Source organism: Cervus elaphus, chromosome 16 (genome assembly GCF_910594005.1).
Source record: "Cervus elaphus chromosome 16, mCerEla1.1, whole genome shotgun sequence".
NCBI classification, from domain to species: Eukaryota; Metazoa; Chordata; class Mammalia; order Artiodactyla; family Cervidae; genus Cervus; species Cervus elaphus.
Window position 1 is genome coordinate 35389770 of NC_057830.1, and position 24804 is coordinate 35414573.

The window sequence follows — 24804 nt, forward strand, 5'->3', positions numbered from 1 at the left end:
TTGGAGCTTCAGCATCAGTCCTTCTGATGAATATTCAGGGTTGATTTCCTTTACAATTGACTGCTTTTATCTTGCTGTCCAAGGGATTCTCAAGAGTCTTCTCCAGCACCACAGTTTGAAAGCATCAATTCTTTGGTGTTCAGCCTTCTTTATGGTCCGACTCTCACATCTGTACATGACTACTGGAAAGACCATAGCTTTGAATATACAGACCTTTGTTGGCAAAGTGATATCTGCTTTATGCCGTCTAGGTTAGTCATAACTTTCCTTCCAAGAAGTAAACATCTTGTAAATAATTAATTATAATGGAAACAGTGGCTGACTTTATTTTTTTGGGCTCCAAAATCACTGCAGATGGTGATTGCAGCCATGTAATTAAAAGATGCTTACTCCTTGGAAGGAAAGTTATGACCAACCTAGACAGCATATTAAAAAGCAGAGACATTACTTTGTCAACAAAGGTCTGTCTAGTCAAGGCTATGGTTTTTCCACTGGTCATGTATGGATGCGAGAGTTGGACTACAAAGAAAGCTGAGTGCTGAAAACTTGATGCTTTTGAACTGTGGTGTTGGAGAAGACTCTTGAGCGTCCCTTGGACTGCAAGGAGATTCAACCAGTCCATTCTAAAGGAGATCAGTCCTGGGTATTCATTGGAAGGACTGATGCTGAAGCTGAAACACCAATACTTTGGCCACCTCATGTGAAGAGTTGACTCATTGGAAAAGACCCTGCTGCTGGGAGGGATTGGGGCAGGAGGAGAAGGGGATGACAGAGGATGAGATGGCTGGATGGCATCACCGACTGAATGGACATGAGTTTGAGTAAACTCTGGGAGTTTGTGATGGACAGGGAGGCCTGGCGTGCTGCGATTCATGGGGTCGCAAAGAGTCGGACACGACTGAGCAACTGAACTGAACAATACTTATGTTTAGATGGTAGGCATAAGGTGATTTATAAAACAAAATCTGACTTCATTGTATTTTCCAAATCTGCTAGGTGACAGATACAACCCAAACCATTTGACTCCATTAGAAAAGCTATGAACACATTGTTCATTGTGAAAGTAGCTTTAGCTCATTATGAGCCAAGTAAATGGAAGAGAGATCCAGGGGAAGAGAGTTAGTAATGCTGTTTTTCTTGGCAAGACTTTTATTTTTCCACTCAACAGTTGTATGGTGGATGTCACTGATGTTTGTTGTAGGGGAGGGTGTGTAACCTTGTTAACTTACCCCTTGATTCTGCTTTTTTCCTCTGATTTCAGAAGCTGAACAGATCTCTTGACACATTCTAGAGCTCAGCCTGGCAACTTTCCTGTCATACTCTTAATTTGGTGCTTTGGTTATTGAATATTTAAAGTAATTTTCTCTTGACTAGGGTAGTCAGCAAAGGAAAAGAATATTTTAGGTTCTGATTTAAAGTGCTTTATATTCCATCAATATGCTATGCTAGTGTTGCAATACTGTACTCCTATTAAGTGCATCAGCTGTGTTGTGTCTAGATGGTCTATAATCTCTTAGGAATAAAATGATGATATCACTGAAGAGAAATACAAAGAGTATTCCAGTCATAGTATTTAAGCTGAAAAAGCTGAGTCTGAATAAGTTAGTGATTAGTATTTACCTTACATATGGTACTGAAGAATGATTTTATGGTTAGAAATGTGTGGGTGCAAAAGTATCAAAATGAAAATAAGGAAATATATAGAAGCCCTAAACTATTGCCTGCAGCAAAATGCTGTTGGCAGTAACTTTTCTGCTTATAGTCTTGAGTGAAAGTTCGTCAACTTGAGTGTTTCTCTTACTAATATTTTATAAGACATTTTAATAGAGTTAGAGGAGCGTTCTTTGTAACTTGTGTATATTTAGGAAGCACAGACAATTCTTTAGCAAATTTTAAGTTTAAATATTGCTGCCTTTAGAGGTATTATTATAGCTATTTCCCTCCCTGCTCTATTACTTTTAGTTGATCCCACGTCCCTTTTCAGAAAGATATTATAGCGAGAGTTCCTGTCCTTGGTGTATCATTTACTCTGTAAAATTGTTGTATGCTGTATTTTCTCTGTGAAATGTCTTGAACTAGGCATATTCCGCTAATAAACATCATACAGTGAGTGAATTTCTCCAACTGGTCTGTGGTTCACTTTCTTGGATATTTTCCCCCATTTATTGTGTGTGTGTGTACTTATTTTTTAATTGAAGTATAGTTGATTTACAACATTGTTAGTTTCAAGTGGACAGCGGAGTGACTCAGTTATATATATATATTTCAGATTATTTACCATTTATAGTTATTAAAAGATACTGAATACAGATCCCTGTGTTATGCAGTAATTCCTTGTACCTTAACTATATTTTGTATAGTAGTTTGTATCCATTAATCCCATACTCCTAATCTATCCCGCCTCCACATCCTTTCCCCTTTTTAACTGTCAGTTTTGTTTTCTATGTCTGTGAGTCTCGTTTCTGTTTTGTATATAGATTCATTGGTATTATTTATTAGATTTCATATATAAGTGATATCGAATAGTACTTGTCTTTCTCTGATTTCATTTATATTTTTTATTTTAGCTCCTGTTTAACATCTATTTTTCCCCCTTCTTTTCCTTCGTCCTTAATTTTTGACCTTCTTCCAGGCCTTCTTTTCTGGTCTGTTGATATCCCCCCCCCCCCCCCCCCCCGCCAATATTTTATTATGAAAATGTTTGTTTATTTTATTTATTATTATTATTTTTTTCATTTATTTTTATTAGTTGGAGGCTAATTACTTTACAGTATTGTAGTGGGTTTTGTCATACATTGACATGAATTAGCCATGGAGTTACATGTATTCCCCATCCCGATCCCCCCTCCCCAAGTGGGAGCACTTGTCTCATGCATCCAACCTGGGCTGGTGATCTGTTTCACCATTGATAATATACATGTTTCGATGCTGTTCTCTCGAAACATCCCACCCTTGCCTTCTCCCACAGAGTCCAAAAGTCTATTCTGTACATCTGTGTCTCTTTTTCTGTTTTGCATATAGGGTTATCGTTACCATCTTTCTAAATTCCACATATATGTGTTAGTATGCTGTAATGTTCTTTATCTTTCTGGCTTACTTCACTCTGTATAATGGGCTCCAGTTTCATCCATCTCATTAGAACTGATTCAGATGAATTCTTTTTAATGGCTGAGTAATATTCCATGGTGTATATGTACCACAACTTCCTTATCCATTTGTCTGCTGATGGGCATCTAGGTTGCTTCCATATCCCGGCTATTATAAACAGTGCTGCGATGAACATTGGGGTGCACGTGTCTCTTTCAGATCTGGTTTCCTTGGTGTGTATGCCCAGAAGTGGTATTGCTGGGTCATATGGCAGAAAATGTTTAAATATAAAGAGAAGGTGAAAGACTTGTACAGCAAACACCCACAAGTTCACAGTTACTTTTAAAAAATTGTTTATGTATTTATTTGTCTACCCTGAGTCTTCGTTGGTGTTCATGGACTTTCTCTAGTTAGAGGGAGCTGGGAGCTACTCTCTAGTTGTGGTGTGCAGGCTTCTTATTGTGGTGGCTTCTCATTGCGGAGCACAGGCTCTAAGGGCATGCAGGCTCCATAGTTGTGGTACATGGGTTTAGTTGCTTTGCGACATGTGGAATTTTCCTGGACCAGGAATCAAACCAGTGTTCCCTGCAGTGACAGGTGGATTCCTAGCCACACACCACCAGGACAGCCCCCTCACAGTTACCTTTTTGCTCTATTTGTTTTTATCTCATTAGATTAGCTATCCATCATGCTATCTTATTTTTTTATGTGTTTCAAATACATCAATATGATTTACCCCTGGACACTCTTGCTTATATGTCATTAACTAGAGCTTAATATTTGTCTAGGTTTCTCTTTTTTTTTTTTTTAGATGCAGTTTACATACAGGTGCATTTAAGTGTATCAGATCACTTAAATATATTTTTTGTATACATTTTGTGTAACCCAGTCTCCTATCAAGATACAGAACATCACCTTCATCCCAGAAAGTTGTGCTCATTTTATTTTCTTGGTATAGACACCTGCGTTAGGGTTCTGGTGATGTTATGTACTATTGACTGCTTTCCACTTTGCCCTCCATTCTCCTGCCTCTTTCCATTGGATTCTCACAGGTTTCCTATGACGAATGTAGGCAGAGTTCTCCCAGATCTTGTGCTTGTTGCAGTCACTTTTCTCAGTCGGCAAGTATAAAGTGATAGAAGAAACATCTCCTTTTACATCCCTTCCTTCTCGTGGCCACACTAGCCTGGACTCTCATGACTGCTTTCTTAGACTGTTCAAAAAGCTTCTTCCCTAGTTGGGAGACAGCATAATTGTTAACACTGGATACCCCACACCTCTGGTAGTTAGGAAGCCTGTGCCAGTAACGCCCAGCATAAAGCGTTAGTAAATTACACAGGGGTGCAGCATGGAGTTGAACTGGATTACTACCTCCGAGATCTTCCTAGCCATAAAACAGAAGCTGTACTTTGTGATTTAATAATTTTTATAATAGGAACTTTTTGATCTTTTAGGAAGATAATTCTTCATTGATGAACAGTTTCATGATGGTTATTTACCAAATTACTGTTGGCCCTATCCTGTATAATATTTGTACTATGTTTTTCTCAAGTTTGGGCATTTTCCTGAGAGAGAGAGAAGAGTGAGTGAGTGTGTGTGTATGTGTGTGTTGGCATTTTAGCCATAAGAATTCAGTTCATGCATATATTCTACTTTCCTCACTTAATTGCTGAAAGACTTGGTCTGTTTAGACCCTCCAGTACAAATGGCTGGAACAAACATCCTTAGTTTGTTCTTGATGTTAGGAGGAAAGCTTTCAGTTATCTTTCACCAGTAAGTAGATTATTAAAGTTGTTGGTTTAAATTAAAGTTTTTATTAAGTTGAGGAAGTTCCCTTCTATTTCTGATTTGTTGGAGTTTGTTTATCCTAAAGGGGTTCAGTTCAGTTCAGTTGCTCAGTCATGTCCGACTCTTTGAGACCCCACGAACCGCAGCACGCCAGGCCTCCCTGTCCATCACCAACTCCCGGAGCCTACCCAAACTCGTGTCCATTGAGTTGGTGATGCCATCCAACTATCTCATCCTCTGTTGTCCCCTTCTTCTCCTGCCCTCAATCTTTCCCAGCATCAGGGTCTTTTCAAATGAGATAGCTCTTCGCATCAGGTGGCCAGAGTATTGGAGTTTCAGCTTCAACATCACTCCTTCCAATGAACACCCAGGACTGATCTCCTTTAGAATGGGCTGGTTGGATGTCCTTGCCGTCCAAGGGACTCTCAAGAGTCTTCTCCAACACCACAGTTCAAAAGCATCAATTCTTCTGCGCTCAGTCAGCTTTCTTTGTAGTCCAACTCTCACATCCGTACATGACTACTGGAAAAACCATAGCTTTGACTAGATGGACCTTTTTGGCAAAGTAATGTGTCTGCTTTTTAATGTGCTGTCTAGATTGGTCATAACTTTCCTTCCAAGGAGTAAGCGTCTTTTATGGCTGCAGTCACCATTTACAGTGATTTTTGGAGCCCCCCAAATAGTCAGCCACTGTTTCCCCATCTATTTGCCAGGAAGTGATGGGACCCATTGCGATGATCTTAGTTTTCTGAATGTTGAGCTTTAAGCCTAAAGGGGTACTGGATCTTATTAAATTCTTTTCTGTGTCTACTGAAATAATCATGTTTTGTCCGTTATTCTGTTAATATGATTTATTACGTTAAGATGTTAAAAAACCTTGCATTCTTGAGGTAAACTTAACTCAGTCACAGTACATACTCTTTTTTGTGTGTTGCTGGTATGCTAGGGTTTGCAAGGATTTTGTGGGGAGATGTTTTTCTGTAGTTGTCTTTTCTTGTGATGTTTTTGCTTTTGGTGTCAGGGTAATACTGGCCTTATAGAATGAATTAGGATGGTTCCCTTCTCTGTGTTTTGGAAAAGTTTGTGAAAAACTGATGATTGGTGTTCTTTCATTGTTTGATAGGATTTACCAGTGAAGTCATCTGGGCCTGAGTTTCTCTGTGGGAGCTTCTTTTTGACTAATTCAATCACTGTTACAGATTTTGAGTCTTTCTTGAGTCAGTTTCAGGAATTTGTGTGTTTTTAGAAGTTTGCCTTTTAGACAGAATTGTTGACTTCTGTCTAGGTTATTCAGCTAGATGGCATAAACTTGTACATGGTTATTTTCTTACAATACTTTAAATTCTTCTGAAGTTTGTAGTGATGCTTCTCATTTCACTCCTAATTTTAATAATTTGAGACTTCTGTCTTTTTTCTTGGTTGTTCTAGCTAAAAGGTTTATAATTTTAAGATTTGAAAAAAAAAAGTTGGAAAATGATAGAGGTCTCTACAACATTTACCCAGCTTCCTTTAATCCTAGCCTTTTATATTAAATATTGGCAGAGTTTTTCCAGAAAGGGCCAGATGACAAATCCTTTCTGGTCTGAAGGCCACACACAGTCTCTGCTGCATGTTGTTTCTTTCTTTGTTTTTGTTGTATTACAACATTTTTAAAATGCTAAAAACCTTTCTTTGATGGCACACCATACAAAATCAGATCTTAGACTGTAGTTTACGGACTTCTGTCTTATGTAATTATTTGTCAAGAGGAAGATAACATTGGCACAATATTATTAAATAAATACAGACTTTATTTGGACTTCTCTAGTTTTTCCACTGAGGTCTCTTTTCTGTTCCAGGATTCGATCCAATTTGTTGCCTCCTTAGTTCTCCTTAGTCTCTCCTGATCTGCAGCAGTTTTTCATGACTATTACATATTTGAAGAATATATTGATACATTTTAAAATAATTACTTGATTACCTATCATCCTCCAAAAGTGAATACTTAATATGAACTTAACCGGTTTTACCACTTAAAGGGTTTTATTCGTAGTTTTTTTTTTTTTTTTTTAAGTTGAAATTATCCCATCTTTAGCCAGGTCTCTTGAAATTGGCTCCTGAGGACTTTTTGACTTGGTTCTAGTAATCTTTGATAGTTTCTTCATAAACTGGCGTTATAAGTTACTCCAGACTTCTCTTGTATAATTTCTGCTGCATTTCTTGATCAGACATTGTGCTAGGGTATCCTGGCATCTTTTAGTGGGAAATGGCACTTAGAGACTTCCATCTGGTAACAGATTTGGGTTTGTCATTGTTTATAGGTCTCTCCAGTGGACAGAGTGAAAAATAAAAATGCCTCATGAGTTAATAACGCTGATAGTTCAAATTCAGGACTACAGAATTTTTTTTTTCATTTACTTTTATTAGTTGGAGGCTAATTACTTTACAATATTGTAGTGGGTTTTGTCATACATTGACATGACTACAGAATTTTCATTTTCATTTTTTACATTGCATTTTCTTTACTTCTACACTGAGAATCCTAGTTTCTTCAGAATCCAGAGGTTGGCGTAATTAGAATATCCCCAAATTACTCATTTGCTTTATCTCACATTATGTATGTATACAGCCTTTAAAATAACAATGCCAAAACTACTACCATGTTTTCCCCATTTTTACACCATCTCTCCTTGCCCAGTGCTGTTTTTATTTATACACAGTTTTCAACTTAGGGAACTTGTCCTTTTTCATTCCAGGGGCCTCCATAAACGTTACCTTGTTTTTATGTAATACCTTGGTCATTGGTATCAGATTTCAACATACTGAATATAAATGTTTACATTCTTTGCTGGAGCAAATGTGTGTATCAGTTCTGATTCTGTAAAAAAAAAAAATTTTTTTTTTAATTTAGAATTTTTAGCTTTACCTTGAAGTCAGTTGATAGAAGAAATGTCTAATTGAATAGTTTCTTCAGATGTGAAATTTCAGTGAAACTGCTTAGCTTATTTGCTTCAGCTCCTTCTGTAGCAGCTTTTAAACTAACAGCATTAATTTGCAGGATAATCACACTTGTACATCTGAGTGCCTCGATTTTTATTAGTATTGGTGAAAATTATTCAACAACCAAAAGGCACTCTGTGTATAGACCTGGGAAGTAAGTGTCTTCAGTTCTTGAACACAACAGGGGTCTCTTAGCCACACTTGTTTATGCCTTAGGCCTTTGGTCTCATAATGTGACTCATAATGCGGAACCATTGTCAGCTGTCATTCTATTATTTCTTGACATAGCCAGCGTTTCTGGTTATCTTGAATGGTCACTCTGCTACACTTTAGTAATTTGTCATCCGCTTTCCTTTTATGAGGGTCACTACATGGTTTTTTGCTATGACAGCCTTATTAATAGACTTGAAAGCATATTTTACTTGATAGAGGTAGCCCTCGAGTGAAAAAAATGATATGACTGCTAATGCCAGCACAAAGGACAGATTGGTGCACTCACTGTTCCAGGGTACAGCCTTTGGTATTCATGGCACCTGGATCAGCCGATAAGCTCCATCTGGAATTTGCGGGAGTCCCCTTCTGTCCCTCTTTAAATAGTGTCCTATACCTGCCTGCCCTGTTCATACTGTACTTTCTCCATTTGAGACATCATTTAGTTTTACTTCTACAATAAATACTATTGTGACTATTAAGCATGTACTTAGGTCAATATCTCTAGTCATTTAGATTATTTACCTGAAGTCAGTGCTGTTGTTGATTCCCCAGGAAAGGCTCATGGGAATAATTATCCCAGTGTTCTATGGTGCTGGTAATGATTTATGCCCTTTGTATTTGACTTTAAAGTCATTTTTTTTGGCTATACATGTTTGGCTCTTACTTCCTCTACTTGAATATCTTAAAATGTTTATTTTCTTTTTGCATTAAAGCATTGCTTTTGACAAGTTTATTGATAACTCTGATTTCTTTCCCTTAGAAGTCTTTTGTTATTTCTGCCTACATACACATGGATATTTTTGTTTTAAAGTCCAGCTGTTTTACTAGAAAATATCCTAGTGTGGATTGTTATGCATTGATATTCTTAAGTACAGTGTGTTTTTGTTCACACATTTAAACATTATTCTATTTGCTTTCCAGACATTTTTCTTGAAGTTTAGTTTTAAACATTTGTACTGTTCCCTTTCTGTCCTTGTTGTCTTCAGAGACTTGTATTCTCCGCAGATTGAGGTTGGGTTGTCTTTTGCCTACATTCAACATTTGACACTTTCTTTTCTCCCATTCCTTTATCTTTTTCCTTTTTTAAATTTCATTTTTACTTTAAGTATTTTCCTCTTTGGCCTTGTGTTTCTCTTATAGCATTAATTGTTAAGTTTACTTTTGTGTTCTTTTCAGTTTAGTTTTCATTTCATTTCTGAGTTAGAAAAATGTAGACATAAAATGTTATTCTTTTATGTTTTTATCTTTTTCTTTGTGCTCAGTCTTTTACATTTTGAAACAGAAGATAGTGGTTTTACTTTTTTCCCTAGGCACCTTTTTTGGTGTACTGTCATTGGTTATGGGGGGGTATTACCTTGCTTATTCTTTTCTTTCTTGCTTATTCTTACACTAACTTTGTATTGGGTTTGATCTTTACTTTTTTTTTTTTTTTTTTTTTTGATCTTTACTTTTAAATTGCTCATTTTTATGTGAACTGAGTCTTGAACTTTTACATGGCAACATGGTTCAGAGTGGCTTTTCTCATTTCAGTGTTTCCTCTTTACCTTTGTAATTATGTTGGCTTGCTTTCTGAGATTTCCAGGCTTTGTTCTGTTCCCCCAATGTGGACTTTTTTTGGAATTTTCTGTATATGTGGCCCAATTTTGATTCTACTTCCAGTATTTTCTTTTGATGGGAACTTTAGCTAGTTAGTTCAGTTCAGTTCAGTCGCTCAGTAGTGTCCGACTCTTTGCGACCCCATGAACTGCAGCACGCCAGGCCTCCCTGTCCATCCCCAACTCCTGGAGCCTACCCAGACTCATGTCCATTGAGTCGGTGATACCATCCAACCATCTCATCCTCTGTTGTCCCCTTCTCCTCCTGCCCTCAATCTTTGCCAGCATCAGGGTCTCTTCAAATGAGTCAGCTCTTCACATCAGGTGGCCAGAGTATTGGAGTTTCAGCTTCAACATCAGTCCTTCCAGTGAACACCCAGGACTGATCTGCTTTAGGATGGACTGGTTGGATGTCCTTGCAGTCCAAGGGATTCTCAAGAGTCTTCTCCAACACCACAGTTCAAAAGCATCAGTTCTTTGGTGCTCAGCTTTCTTTATAGTCCAACTTTCACATCCATACATGACCACTGGAAAAACCATAGCCTTGACTAGACGGACCTTTGTTGGCAAAGTAATATCTCTGCTTTTTAATATGCTCTCTAGGTTGGTCATAACTTTCCTTCCAAGGAGTAAGCGTCTTTTAATTTCATGGCTGCTGGTCAGTTTCATAGTTTATGATGGTACTACTCCAGCCTGTTTCAGCCTTTCTGCAGTCCTGACACTTGGTTTGCTGTTGGAGTTGTCAAAACCCTCTAGTACCAGGTGCTGTGCACAGATTGGCCAACCTTACTTTCAAGTCAGCGCCACTTGACTACATGGGGTTTCCTGTTCTTCAACTAGTCAGCCAGTTCATATTCCAATTTTGTCCATGTGGAACTTTCATTTATTCCAATAAAGTCATTTACTCCAATAATGTCTTTTATGTCATGTTTCTTTCCAGTACAAAATCATCATATCCTATTTGCTTGACAAGCTTCTTTAGTCTTTATTAATTTGGAACCGTTCTTGGTCTTCTGAAATAATAGCAGTTTTTTAAGAAGGCCAGTTACTGTAAAAAATGTTCAGTTTGAGTTTGTTTGATGTTTCCTTTATGATTAGATTCAGGTTATAGATGTCTGTTTGGAACGCTCTTTAACTGATACGGAGTATCTCTGAGTCCCACGTGTAGTGTCACATGATGTCTCTGCCCTCACTGAGGATGTTAATTTTGATTACTCAGTCAAGGTTTTGCTCACTTCCCTTATTGTTAGCCAACAACTGAAAAATAATCTTTGTGGAGACACTTTGAGACCCTGTGTAAATAACCTCTTCCTCATCGAACTTTCCCCTTTAAAATGAGCATTCATTGATGATTCTTATTTGAATTAATTTTTCCTGTGGTGGTTGCAAAATGAAGATATTTCAGCTCTCCTACACTCTTGTTTCATAGTCTTTTTTATCATTAGCGTATTAATGTTTATTTTTAAAAAGATTACTCTTACTAATGATCTACGAAGTAAAATCAAACTAAATAGAGATCATCTTTATTTTTAATTGGTTAAATTTGCATTTTTTAAAAACTGAATTTTGAGAAAGCAGACCCTTTTACACTGTTGATTATAAATTTTTGCAGCCTTTGTGAGGAGCATTTTTGAGCAGATGTGTGAAACTTCTTTTAACGTTTTTCTAGACACTTCTTTGACTCATCATTGTATGTATTCTAAGAAAGCTATCTTGGATATATATAGAAGATTAAGTGTAATAATGACTCCTGTAGTGTTTAGATTGTAATGAAAGTTTATAGAGTAAAATGAAAGACCTATCCAGTAGATTTTTATGCAGCCAATAAACATAATACAGGTGTTTACTATTGATAATGTGACCCTACAAAATAGTAATGGTTAGTATTTTGCTTTTGATATCAGAGAAAAATATGTTAAGTGCCAAGTAAGTAGTTTTGGTATTAGGTAGTTACCTTATATGAGTCACTGTGATTTTCTTGTGGACTGTGTGTAAGTTTTGTTATTTAAGGAAATTTATGTTAAGAAGCGATGAGCTTGGTTTGGATATGCTTGGATTGGAGCAAGGCTGAGAGAATATGAGTGAGGCACGATTTTTAGACTTGAAGTTCAGAGACTAGGAGGGATTAGTATTAGGGAAAATGGACAGAAATTAATCATGTAGGATTTTAGCACAAAGAGCCCTAATGGTTTAGTTCATTTTTTTAAAATTTATTTTTAATTTTATTATTTATTTTTATAGAAGTATAGTTGATTTACAATGTGTTATTTATTGCTCTACAGCAAAATGATTCTCATATATATATAGTTTATATATTCATTTTTTCTTTATCCCAGTGGGTTTTTAAACATTGTTTATTTTTACTTTTGACTGCGCTGGGTCATTGTTGCTGTGCTCAGGCTTTTCTCTAGTTATAGCGAGTGGGGGCTACTCTCTGGTTGTGGTGCGTGGGCTTCTTGTTGCAGAAGCTTCTCCTGTTGGGCATGGGCTCGAGCTCCACGTCGCGTGGGTCGGTAGTTGTGGCTTGAGGGCTCTAGAGTGAAGGCTCAGTAGTTGTGGTGCCTGGGCTTAGTTGCTCCATGGCATGTGGGATCTTCCTGTACCAAGGATTGGACCTGTGTCCTCTGCATTGTGAGGCAGATTCTTAACCAGTGGACCATCAGGGAAGCCCTGTCCCAGTGGTGTACTTTGATTCATAAGTGGTTGCCACTACCCAAAACTCAGATATGTAATGTGGAAGTGCCATCTTTCCAGAACTCATTTTCCCCTTTGGTTTTCCCTTTTACCTCATTCAGTTATTTCATACCTTGGTTCTTTAGACTGCAGCATTAAGGCCCTTATGTATACTGATGAGGATTGAGGTAAAATTGGCCATATGTGTAGACAGTGTTTCTATAATGTAAACATCTTTCTGTAATGTACTAGCACTTCAGCTGAGATCACAGCAGGCATAGGTTGGGATCAAAGGATTGGCCATTTGGTTGGAGGGAACTGGCCAAAGCTATCTGGGGCTTGAATAATCAGCCATGCACATGAACTGGAAAGGTCTTATGAAAAGTGTTTTTATATTGTTCAAAATGCTAACAGCCCCCTCACCCCCACCGTCAAGATTATGATGAATCTATATTAAAAGCAAAGATGAAAAGCTGTTTTTTATTAGCATTTAGTGAATCCCCCACCCCAGGCTCATTCAGTAATTTAAATGATTTAACTTTAAAAATGTTTATGTTAGGAGTTAATATAGATTTTAGCTAGCAGTAGTAACTTTACTTAAATAAAATTACTCCAAAATAGTTTTTTATTTATTTTGTCTGTGCTTGGTCTTCGTTGCTGCATGGGCTTTTTCCTAGTGGTGGGGGTTACTCTCTAGTTGAGGGTCATGGACTCTAGGGTCTGTGGACTCAGTAGTTGTGGCTCCCAGGCTCAATAGTTGTGGTTGCCCTGCTGCATGTGGAATCTTCCTGGACCAGGGATCAAACCTGTGTCCCCTGCATTGGCAGGCAGATTCTTCACAACTGAGCCACCAAGGAAGCCCTGGAGTAATTTTAGATGTATTAGAATGTTGCCGAGAGACCAGAGATTTCCTGTATATCCCTCATCTGGTTTTATTGTCACAATTATGGTACCTTTGTCAGAGCCAAGGAACCAAATTGGTATGTTGCTGTTAACTCACTGCACAAGAGTTACCTTTTCAGATTTTCTTTCAAGTTTTAAAAAAAACTTTTAATTTTTGTTTATTTATTTTTGTTGCATCATGCAGCTTGTGGGATCTTAGTTTCTCGACCAGGGATTGAACCCATGCCCTTGGTAGTGAAAGTGCAGAGTTAACTATTGGACCTCCAGGGAATTCCCAAGAATTACTTTTTTTTTTTTTAATACCTTTCTAAATTTTTAATTGGCAGAAATACTACAAAAGTAAACCTCAAAAATTCAGTAACTTGGTCTTTTTTTTTTTTTTTTTTTTTTTTTTAGAAAAATGGTTTTGAGTGAAAAAAGCAGCTGGAAAAGAATTTTCTCTGTAGCTGACTAATTTTAGTGTTTGAAAGTTGGTTCTTTAAAAATTCTGTTAAATGAAAATCATTAAAAAAAACTGGCTAAAAATAAAAATATAACTTAAAAGTTTTCATTTAGGAAAGTACAGCCTTCTCTTCAGAACTGGTCTTTTTTGAGTTGATAGCAAAGCTCTTGATTTTTGATAGCAAGGCTGGGTCTAAGCCTGTATTCTGGAAGTTTGCACTGCTTCCTGTTCTTCCACTTTCTGTTATGCTATAACTTTATCTCCTCAAGGGAAAGAAAATTCAAAAAAGAAAATTTAAATGAGTCACATGGCTAATGAAAATGAACAGGACTTTGTTTAGGTCATTTGGCCAAAGGAATGGGACTTTTATGCTATTTAATTTGATACTTATTTATTTTATAGGAACACATTATATACACTTAAGAGGTCTAAATTCAGAGTCGTTTTGTTTTTTTAGTTAATCAGTATTTCTGTAACCATAGTGATTGAGAACTTTTACCAGTTTGCACCAGGTTTTGGCATTAAATCTTTAACAGTTGTATTTGATTTTCCAGGCAACAGCTGAACAGATGCGTCTTGCTCAAGTGATCTTTGATAAAAATGATTCAGAGTTTGAAGCTAAAGTTAAACAGGTATGTTTCTGGCAAAGGATACTGTTATTTTTGTAATCTATTTTACTGTGCTTTAAAAGGTAATTTCACTAGAGATTCTTATTTTAAATTACATTTTTTGCTTAGTTGCAAATAATTGGATTTTGAACCGGTGATTAAATACCTGTATTGGTGGCTAGACTGAAGCAATTTTAGCAGTAGAACCTTTCTGAGTTACTAGTGTTACATGTGAACAATGAGCATTTGTGAAAGCAGGCTGACATTGTATATACTTGTGTATAGAGAGTATATTTAGTTAGTATTTGACAAATTCTCAGAAAATTTTGTTTGATGTTAAGGAAGAGCTAAATTGTCTTTTCACATATTGTGATGGTTCCAAACATAGATTGGAAAAGTTATTACATTTTAGGGTGATGTCTTCATTTAGAACTTGCAGTGAGGTAACATTAATTTCATGTTATTCTTTCTTGATAAGAGTTTCTTTCCATTCAAGATTCTAGGAACCAAGCTATAACCCTTACCTTGGTAGACGTCTACCAATAATTCCTTGTAATGAAAGTCCCTTGGTGAACCTTTTAGCGCTTTACTGTGGTACACTCTGTTCTTACCTAAGTTGCTGTCATCAGACTTACAGTGGTATTTTTGGAAAGCCATAGAAAGGATTTCTTAAAAAAAAAAAAAAAAAAGAAAGGATTTCTTAAAAAGTCATAGACCTCATTAATTGGAGTGAGGTTTATGAATTATTTGAGACATATTTCTACATATTTATCTGAAGAGCATGGCAGACACACAAACAAGAGCACTGGTTCAGGAGCTCAGAGCTTTAAGTTTTAAGGATGGTTCTCTTTTTACTAATCCAGTCACTGGGGGAATTTCCACAGTAACTGTACATCTTAATAACTGCATGTGATGGTTGTTGGGCCACTACAGATTCTTGATAAAAATCTAACCTTGTTAGTAGACATCCAAAGACTGAAGCACTGGAAAGCTGTAGAGTGTATACAGCCTTACTGGGTAACACAGGAAGGAAATCGGATGGAATGGGGTGGTGTAAAGAGCTGTATTTATGAGATCAGGAGACCTGCCTTTTTGATAGACTAATTGTTTTATGACCACAGAGAAATCATTTCAGATGTTGGGGTCAAAGTGTTTTGAAATGCAGCTGATATTGGTGCATATTGAAATAGTTAAATGTAGTTAAACACAACAGATATTTAGATCATATGTTTGCTCACTAATAATTGAGAAACCTATATTGTGCCTAATCTGTGGTTGTTCCTTGTGTTGAACATGTTAAATAGCTTAGTATCTCTTGTTAAAGGGAGTCCACCAAGGAGATTTCTTTTTTTTTTTTTTTTAGGAGATTTCTTTAATTTCAAACAATAGTACCCTGTTGAGGCCACTTCAGAAAATAGTATGTCCAAGAGTGAGTTTTGTGATAGCTGCCAGATTCTAATTGTGAGACCTTAGAGTGTTATACGGCTTCTCTGGTGGCTCAGGCAGTAAAGAATCCACCTGCAATGCAGGAGACCTGGGTTCAATCCCTGGCTTGGGAAGATCCCCTGGAGGAGGGCATGGCAACCCACTCCAGTATTCTTGCCTGGAGAATCCCATGGACAGAGGAGCCCGGTGGGCTCCAGTCCAGGGGGTCGTAAAGAGCCGGACACGACTGAGTGACTCTCACTGAAGTGTTATAGGTTATTTTGTGTGTGGAATGTTCTAAACCACGCAGTGATAGCCCATGTAGGGAGCATCGGCAGAGACTGCTAGACTGTTGTGCAGAGCAGGCAGTTGGACTGGATGTTTGGCAGCTGTGGCCAAATACTCATACTTGGTCTTTGGGAGGGCTTCTCTGGTGGCTTAGACTGAAAAGATTCTGCCTGCAGTGAGGGGAACCCAGATTCGATCCCTGGGTCAGGAAGATCCCCTGGAGAAGGAAACAGCAACCCACTCCAGTATTTTTTGAAATATATATAGTCCCACTTAACATTTGAGTAAGTTTAGAAACTTGGGAATCCCAGGCCTGTGAACTAGTTTGAGCAGTCATAAAGCTGATCCTGAGTGTTCTGAAAATGTTGGTATGTATGTATATATATGCTGCTGATTAAGAATCTGATGCTTGGTCAGCTTGGAGGAAGGTTGATTTGTAGCTTGACTTTGCCAGTTTTGGTGGAAAGACATGGAGTCACCACAAAAAGCAAGTAAACTGGACCTTAGATTGTACACTCAGAGTCTGGAAGAGGTCATCTTCATGTGGAAGGATTGCATAATCTTTGTCTTTATATAGTAGAATTTTAAAATTAATATCAAGTGCCAATTTTGGGTTCCCCTAATCATTTTCTTATAATTTCAACAGCTTATGGAGGTGACAGGAAAAAATCAGGATGAATGCATCGTGGCTCTACATGACTGTAATGGAGATGTCAACAAAGCTATCAACATATTGCTGGAGGGAAATTCAGACACTGTAAGTGTTATTAATTGATTTGCATTGCTAAACTTTGTCTCCAGTTTCATATTGCATTTTCAGCTTTACCTTACTTGGTGGAGGTAGAGGGGATTATGGGTGCCATTCTATATATGTTTTAGAACCAGAAAGAACACTAACCAGAAATGTCTGTTTTGATATGTACATATGGTTTCTTCATGACGCTGTAGAATCTGAAGACTCTAAAGAGAACTTGGTCATCTAATCCAGCCTTACACAGTTGCCAAAATTCTCTGGGCCTGTGGACATGTTCACTACCTGAAAAACTTCTTGGCTCCACTGTTCATGTTCCTTCATCTCAATTATCGCCTCTTGCTACTCCTTATATCTCTAGGTTAACAGAAAAATCAGGATTTGCTGGTATATCTATTTGCTTATGTGTCAGACACATTTTCATGACAATCTGACAGCTATATAAAATAAGAAAAAAATTTTTTTTAAGCTTTGTAAAGTTTGAGGAATGTACATGCACTCTAAAGCTCCTCCCTTTGTATTTTAGAAAGGGTGCTGCTAAAGCCACACCAGAGGCAGGTGTCAGTTCTGATCTTTTGATTTCTAAATAGAAATTACACAGTATTTCATTTGTATTTTTTCATCGAGGAAATAAATTTCAGAGCAGATTAAAACAGTCATTCATCCCTAAACGGGATATAAAGATGAGCACATCAAAAAGTGCCTTCCTTATCATTGTTTAGGTTTAATCAGGTTCTCATTTTTATGGGTCGACTTTGTTAGTCACAGGCTGTATTAAAATGAACTACTGTGACAAGCTCAAAACTGAAATGAGTATCTTTTTATTTAATAGGAAAGCAGGTGGAATGAGATTTATAATTATAAACATCAGGTAATTGAGAAAATACTTCATTTTTTGAGTATAAAATTCTGTGTAAGATAACACTGGTCCAACATGATAAAACTACCAAATATGTCAGTTTGTCAGGAAAATGCGTGATGTTAAGTGAGTAAATCAAATTTTGAAGAGTGCTTGTTTGCTGACACTAAGGCATATGTTTGCTGGGTTTTATAACATATGGGGAGTGTTCAGCCCATTTGCTAATGGATGCAGTGTAGAATGGGTCTCACTTATTTTTTAAAATGAACTGAAGGACTGAATTGCCCTTTTTTTTTTAAAAAAAAAAAAAAAGCACTGAATAAATGAAATATTTCCAGATTGTTAATTGAGGGGCCTGTTTTCTTCTATATGGTCAAAATAGGCCTGGATGCTGTTTTCTCTTGCCTTTCCTTTAGCTCCCACAGATTCATCATTCATTTTCTGTAGTGGCCGGGTCAATCTTTAAGTGTCTAGTGAACATCCAGTTCTATCTCAATAAAGAGTTTCAACTTTCCTTTTCTCATTTGGAACTGAACTCAAAGGAGGTGGTTCTGGGCCGAAAAATTTAAAAGTCTCTTTGATTATCTCTAGAACCTAGAAATCACACAGTTGGGGGGTAGATCTGCCATGTTGTTTTCTTAAAAGATTGGAAACTTGCAAATTAGAGCCTGAACACAAACACAAAAGACCTTTGCCTATTTGGAGGTGAGAGGGCTATAGGGGAAATAGAGAGGCAGAGGTTCCTTTTGAAACCCTGGTTTGTTTAGAATCATTCTGGCCCATCTTTCATCCTGTTTGCCTTGTTCTTACTTTGTTGTCTGCAGCAGCCATGGGTAACCAGCTGTAAGGAATATCTTCCCCTGCCTGCGCCAGATTATTTGGAGTGGGCAGTTGGAGAATATGAACATGGTAGGATTGATTGCTAGGAGCAGGAACTGTTCAAAATAAACTATGAAAGCAAACAAATCTTTTCCTATTGGCTAATCTTGTTTTGTAACAAGGCCTTCTGAAAGAAAATGGTTACTTTGAAAAAATGTTAAGTGGACTTGTCCTCACTATCTGTAGGGGTGCATTTGTCTATCTAATGTAAGAGTAGTTGTCCAAGGAAACCACTGAACAGAATCTTAAGTACTGAACTTTTCATTTCATTATAGTGCTGTTTTGTTTGTGTGACAAATAGTTTTGAAGTTTAAGTCTCTTGCATTAGTGTGCTTAAAAATATATATATTTGTTTTTATTTCTTATGTATGTATGGTGAGTACCCAGTTGTGTCCAGCACTTTGTGACCCTATGGGCTGTAACTTGTCAGGCTTTTCTGTCCACAGGATTTTCTATGCAAGAATACTGGATTGGGTTGCCATTTCCCCGTCCAGGGGAAGTTTCCGACCCAGGGATTGAGCCTGCATCTCCTGTGTTGCCTGCATTGGCAGGCGGATCCTTTCCACTGAGCCACTTGGGAAACCTGTTTGTGTTGTTTACTTCTTGGCAAATATAAAGGGGTAGGAGAGTGATTTTGAATGAACTGGCCTGGACAGCTGCTTTTCTGATTGCTAAATATGGTATTCTTGGAAGATGGTTTCTAGTAACATTTCTTCAAACCTATTATATAGGTAGCAAAATATAGATGACAAAGGTTGCCAGAAGTACTGTTGAAAATCTTTTGTAATTATTTGGTTTTCTTTGAAAGCCTGTGTGCATGCATGTAGACTTTTGCAGAATGTGCAGTTGTATTCCCTTTAACGTTCACTGTGGTGTTAGTCCATTTGCCCCTTAAAGGTTCCTTGCCCTGCTTTCCTCCCCAGATAAGTTCTGGTTAGTTATAGGGGTATCCTTTGCTGAATGAAAATAGGGTAAGATGTTACTGTCTCTCAAATGTATTATATAGAAATCTGTCCTTTCATAATGATGAAATGCCTTTAGGTCTGACCTTGCGAAGACATACACTGTATAGATGTGCATCTTGTGCTGACTCTGCTGTGTGTAATTTTTCCAAGACCTCTAAAATTTACCTTTTGTCTTGATAATCTTAGAAGATGGGATTCTGTCTTATATATTTGTCATGTTTATTCATATCAGCGAACATAATAGGTGGAGTTTATATGCTGTGGAATTTCTTTTCTGGAATAAATAAGCTTTATTGTTTTGCCAATTAAAAAACAATGCAGAACAATAAAAAAGGTAAATGATCTTAAAAGGCCCTCACTTAGATAACTACTACGTTTTCCAGCAATACACAAGCTCCTATTTGAGCTTTAAAATGTAATCCTATTTTACACAGTTTGTTGATCACTTGCGTCACTTATATATTATGGCTCTCTTTCTATGAACACATGGATTACTCTTTAACTAGCTATATATTTCTCACTTTATGAATGTTCTAGAGTAGGTAGTCTGTTAAGCTAAATATTTGGGAAATTTTCCATCCTTTTGTTCTGTTGTTCATTGTCTGCATATAAATGTTTGTGCAATTATCAGATTATTTCCTCTGAATAAAAACCAAAAAGTAGAATTACTGGGCCAGAAGTTTTGAACTAATATAAAATTTGGACACTATTGCCAGGTAGATTTCGTGGAAGGTTAGAATGGATAGATGTTCATCAGAACTGAGAATACCTGATTATTCTGCCATAGCTATTGGCTGTTGATTTTTTAAAACATTTATCAAAGCTTAGAGGTGGAAAATAATTTGTTTTAATTTGTATTTTTTTCCCACATCCAATCATTTTATGCACTTATGTTTATTTGGATGACGATTTTTTTTTAAGTTTAAAATAGCTATTGCTTAGTTTGAAATTGAATCACTTCAAATCCCTTGTGAGTAAATTATGGAAAAGTAAATAGAAATGAATGGGTCAGTTTTGGGATCTCCCAGCAACATTCTGATGGATAGCCTAATACTCATATCTGTAAGAACATAGTGTTTCATTCTTTTCTGCACGATTTTTATGTGTATGATTTGATTTGTGGGAGAAAGGAGGTTATATAAATCATTTAACTTCTCCTTAGAATGGGTCTTTGGGGGCTGAAATTTTCTGTACTTAAAACGAACCTCAAATTTGTCAACCACTAAACTCTTTACGATGGTTACCTTAGACAACTGAATAGGAAAAACTATATTCCTGAGATTTTAGGGTAAAATCTTAGTCTTTGAACTAGTTCTGTCTATTAATAGGTGTTTGGCCTATTAATAAGGGTGGGGATGGTATAGAGTGGGAGCTTGGGAAAATAACATTTGCTTTATTCTTACCAGTATAGAAAAAGGCTCTGTCATGGGACAACATACAGTATATTGTCAGTTAAGCTAGTGCTGTAATCCTTTGTGCTCTCTATAGCAATAGGAACCTAGTAAGAGATTTGCTGTCTTTATCATCAGAAAGTACAGTATGTTTATGGAGAAGAATCAGAGTGGTAGGCATGCAAGGTGTAAAGTGTGGGTAATTAGGTTCAAAAGGTAAATGTATACACCCTTGATGATTGTACACACTTTAAGTGACAGCTCTGAATAAATGCTCTTATTTTCGGTAGACTTCATGGGAGACTGTAGGAGGGAAGAAGAAGAATTTTGGGAAAGAAAGTTCAGAAAACAAAGAGAATAGAGAGAAGAGAAGTGAGAGAGAAGTGAGCCGTGGACGTGGAAACAACAGCCGGAAAGTAAGAGGTGGCAGTCGCGGGAGAGAGTGTAAGTACAGACCTTCAGCCTCAGCTCTGCTTTACGAACACTTCATGCATAAAGAGCTGTCAAAATGATTCAGTGAATGCCCGTAAATCCACTTCCTTAATGCAGTATTTGTTAATATAAGTAACACTTAGCTACAACTGAGTAGTTTCTTAGAAACCCAGCTGATGCAGTTTCATATTAGCACTGACCTGGGCTCTAGGTAGTTCTGTTGTGTCTTAAGACTGCCTTCTCTAATCTAGTGCATCTTTTAATTTTAAAGAAGGGTTTTTTTGTTGGCTAATAGATAAAGCTGTTTATTCTTCCCTATTTATGGATATTCATGGTATTTGCAGGGTTTAGATTAAGAAGAAATTCTTTGAATAGGGAAGGTTTTTCTCAGTACTTTCCATTCAACTCAGGTTTTGGCATCATTCACCCAGAACAACACTACCTTCTGTGCAGGCATACCAAAGTAGCTAAATTATGGATGAATAGAATATAAATATTTAACATGTCCCCTTACAAACTTTTGCTAGTTTATTTATTCCACAGATGTTTATCGAGTATCTACAATGTAGAAGATATTCTTAAAGGCGTACAGCAATGAAGAATACAGAAATCTTTGCCCTTCTAAGACTTTTTAAAAACATACATACTTTTATTTATGTATTTATTTGGCTGTGCTGGGTCTTAGTTGTGGCATGCCAGATCTTATAGTTGCAGGCATGTGGGATCTAGTTCCCTGACCAGGGATTGGACCTGGGGCCCTTGCATTGGGAGCACAGAGTCTTAGCCCACTGGACCACAGGAAAGCCCCTGCTCTAAGACTTTTAAGGGAGGTAGTGTGAGGTGTAATAATAAAAAAGAAAAGTAACATTTCATATTAATATTAGAGTATTTTAATGGCATTATGTAGAAATTATGTTATGGGGAAAAACAAAGGCAGAGAGGTGGGAATTATAAATAGGGGTTTGACAAATGTAAAGAGATTGGCCACGGAAGGCCTCACTGACAGCTCGCAGAGTTAAGCCCTGAAAGAGGGGAGCAAGCTGTGCCAGGACTATTCATAAAGATTCTACACTATATAGAGGCACTAATGTCAATATAGGAACGAGGAGAAGAAGAGACTGTGTTAACAGTTAATTTCCCCAAGAACTAAGTATTTCTTTGGTATTGCAGTTGGCTAGTCTTTGCTTTTCCAGGCTTTGAACTTGACCAATGAGCAAATTTTGTTGCGTATCGTTACATAACAAAGGTATTTTTTTGGAAGTAAACTTAACTTTATAGGAGGGCAAGTCCAAACAAAAAAGTAGTATGTCGTTTTGATTTCTTTTTGAATTTTCACCTACAAATTAAGCAAGAACGTTCTGGTGTCAGTTTTTTGCACCACTCTGGCTTGGTTTTGTTTATCGTATTTTCCAAACCCTTTGGTTAACCTTTAACCTTTTTTAAAACACCTTTTTGTTGTTGAGGGGCAGAAGGAGTCTTTTTGCCCTTGTCTTTTTTTTTTGCCCTTGTCTTCAGTAGCTGTTTGTTCTTTTTCACTTTAGTTAGAGGTGAAGAGAATGGAATTGATTGCAATCAAGGGGACAAGCCTTCAGATCGAGGCAAGCGAGCTCGTGGTAGAGGTAAGAGAATGAGGAGGAAGGAGATACTTGTGATGGGGAGAAGGAGGCAGGCTGTTCATATGCTCAGTTCACTAAGGGCAGTGTACTCTGAAATCTTTTGATTCATTTATTGATGCCTATAAGTGAAATGTTTGAATTATATAATTTTGAGGAACCCTATTGGTTGTTTTCAGATGAGCTGAGAAAGGCTCTTTGTGTGAATAATTTAAAATTTGAGTGCTCGCTTCGGCAGCACATATACTAAAATTGGAACGATACAGAGAAGATTAGCATGGCCCCTGTGCAAGGATGACATGCAAATTCGTGAAGCGTTCCATATTTTTAAGCAACCTAGATGCCCATCAGCAGACAAATGGATAAGGAAGCTGTGGTACATATACACCGTGGAATATTACTCAGCCATTAAAAAGAATTCATTTGAATCAGTTCTAATGAGATGGATGAAACTGGAGCCCATTATACAGAGTGAAGTAAGCCAGAAAGATAAAGACCAATACAGTATACTAACGCATATATATGGAATTTAGAAAGATGGTAACGATAACCCTATATGCACAACAGAAAAAGAGACACAGATGTATAGAACAGACTTTTGGACTCTGTGGGAGAAGGCGAGGGTGGGATGTTTTGAGAGAACAGCATCAAAACATGTATATTATCAAGGGTGAAACAGATCACCAGCCCAGGTTGGATGCATGAGACAAGTGCTTGGGGCTGGTGCACTGGGAAGACCCAGAGGGATGGGGTGGGGAGGCAGGCAGGAGCGGGGATCGGGATGGGGAATACATGTAAATCCGTGGCTGATTCATGTCAATGTATGGCCAAAACCACTACAATATTGTAAAGTAATTAGCCTCCAACTAATAAAAATAAATGAAAAAAAATATATTTAAAAAAAAATTGACACTCTGATCAAAAAGTTATTAAGTTCTCCTCTGTTGGACTTTTAACAGACGTGTTTTACCCATATGATCATAGTTTTAAAATTATTTGCCCATTGATTACCCCATCCAGTGTTTTCTGTTAGTGATCATTTCTTTGCATTTATTAATTCAGGATGTCATTAAGCACCTTCAGGACTGTAGTTCCACATATTTAGAGTTGTAACTGAATTTTCTTAGGGCTCTAAAAATCAAGATACATAATGTAATAGGAAGATCTTGTTTTGGTTCAGTAAAGCTACCTGAATTGACCGACATTTTGTTTAATCCATTGCTCCACTCAGTTGTGGCTGTTCTCCAAATGAGCATTTTACAAGTGGCAGAATTTCTTTTAATCAGCAATATTAGGGATAGAAATTAATGTAGGTTTACTGCATATGCTATCAATTCCCTTGGCTATTCATCCAGTTATCATTTACTAAATTTCTACTATGTGGGCCAAAAGTAAAAATTTTCAGAGATCAGAAAAGGGCAGAATTATATACTGATTTGTTGGGCACAGTGAAAACAAGGTTGTGCTTTAAAAACAGATTTCAATTGTAATTCCCTTTTCTAGATTTTTTCTTATTAATTTCAAGCACTGAGAAAAATGGAGAGAATAAATCAACCCTGAGTCCCTTCATGTTTAATCAGTAATGTTTAAGGATTTTAGCCATATATGCTCTATATATTTCTACCTTTCTTGTTTGCAGAAATATTTGAAGTAGATTTTTGTGGATATTTTATCACATATTACTGTGGTAAGCACCTCTAAAAAATGTATGTGATTTTATATGTAACCATAATGCTGTTTTCACACTTAAAAATATCGTCTAATAATCTATACATAAATTTTCCTGATTATTTAAAAAATGTCTTTGTAGTTGATTTCTTTTTCTTAAAATTTTATTTTATTTGGCCGTGTCAGGTCTTATTTGAGAACACGGGGCATCTTTCTCTGCAGTGTGTGGGCTTCCCTCGCTAGTT

The 24804-nt window shown here is 37.0% G+C and overlaps 1 protein-coding gene and 1 non-coding gene across 9 annotated transcripts in view; both read left to right on the plus strand.

Moving 5' to 3' along the window:
• UBAP2 (ubiquitin associated protein 2) overlaps positions 1-24804 on the plus strand; it is a 112235-nt gene that overhangs the window by 34507 nt on the left and 52924 nt on the right. For 5 of the 8 annotated variants that reach the window (XM_043927698.1, XM_043927697.1, XM_043927699.1 and 2 more), the window contains exons 3-6: positions 14235-14312; positions 16648-16758; positions 21137-21290; positions 22820-22897. In XM_043927698.1, coding sequence (XP_043783633.1) covers positions 14235-14312; positions 16648-16758; positions 21137-21290; positions 22820-22897 — 421 coding nt within the window. Of the gene's footprint in view, positions 1-14234; positions 14313-16647; positions 16759-21136; positions 21291-22819; positions 22898-24804 lie in introns of those variants that run through there. The other 3 variants (XM_043927703.1, XM_043927704.1, XM_043927705.1) reach the window with 2 other exon arrangements.
• Positions 23114-23220, plus strand: LOC122673143. The gene has a single exon (XR_006334620.1). It is a non-coding gene; the product is annotated as a U6 spliceosomal RNA (small nuclear RNA).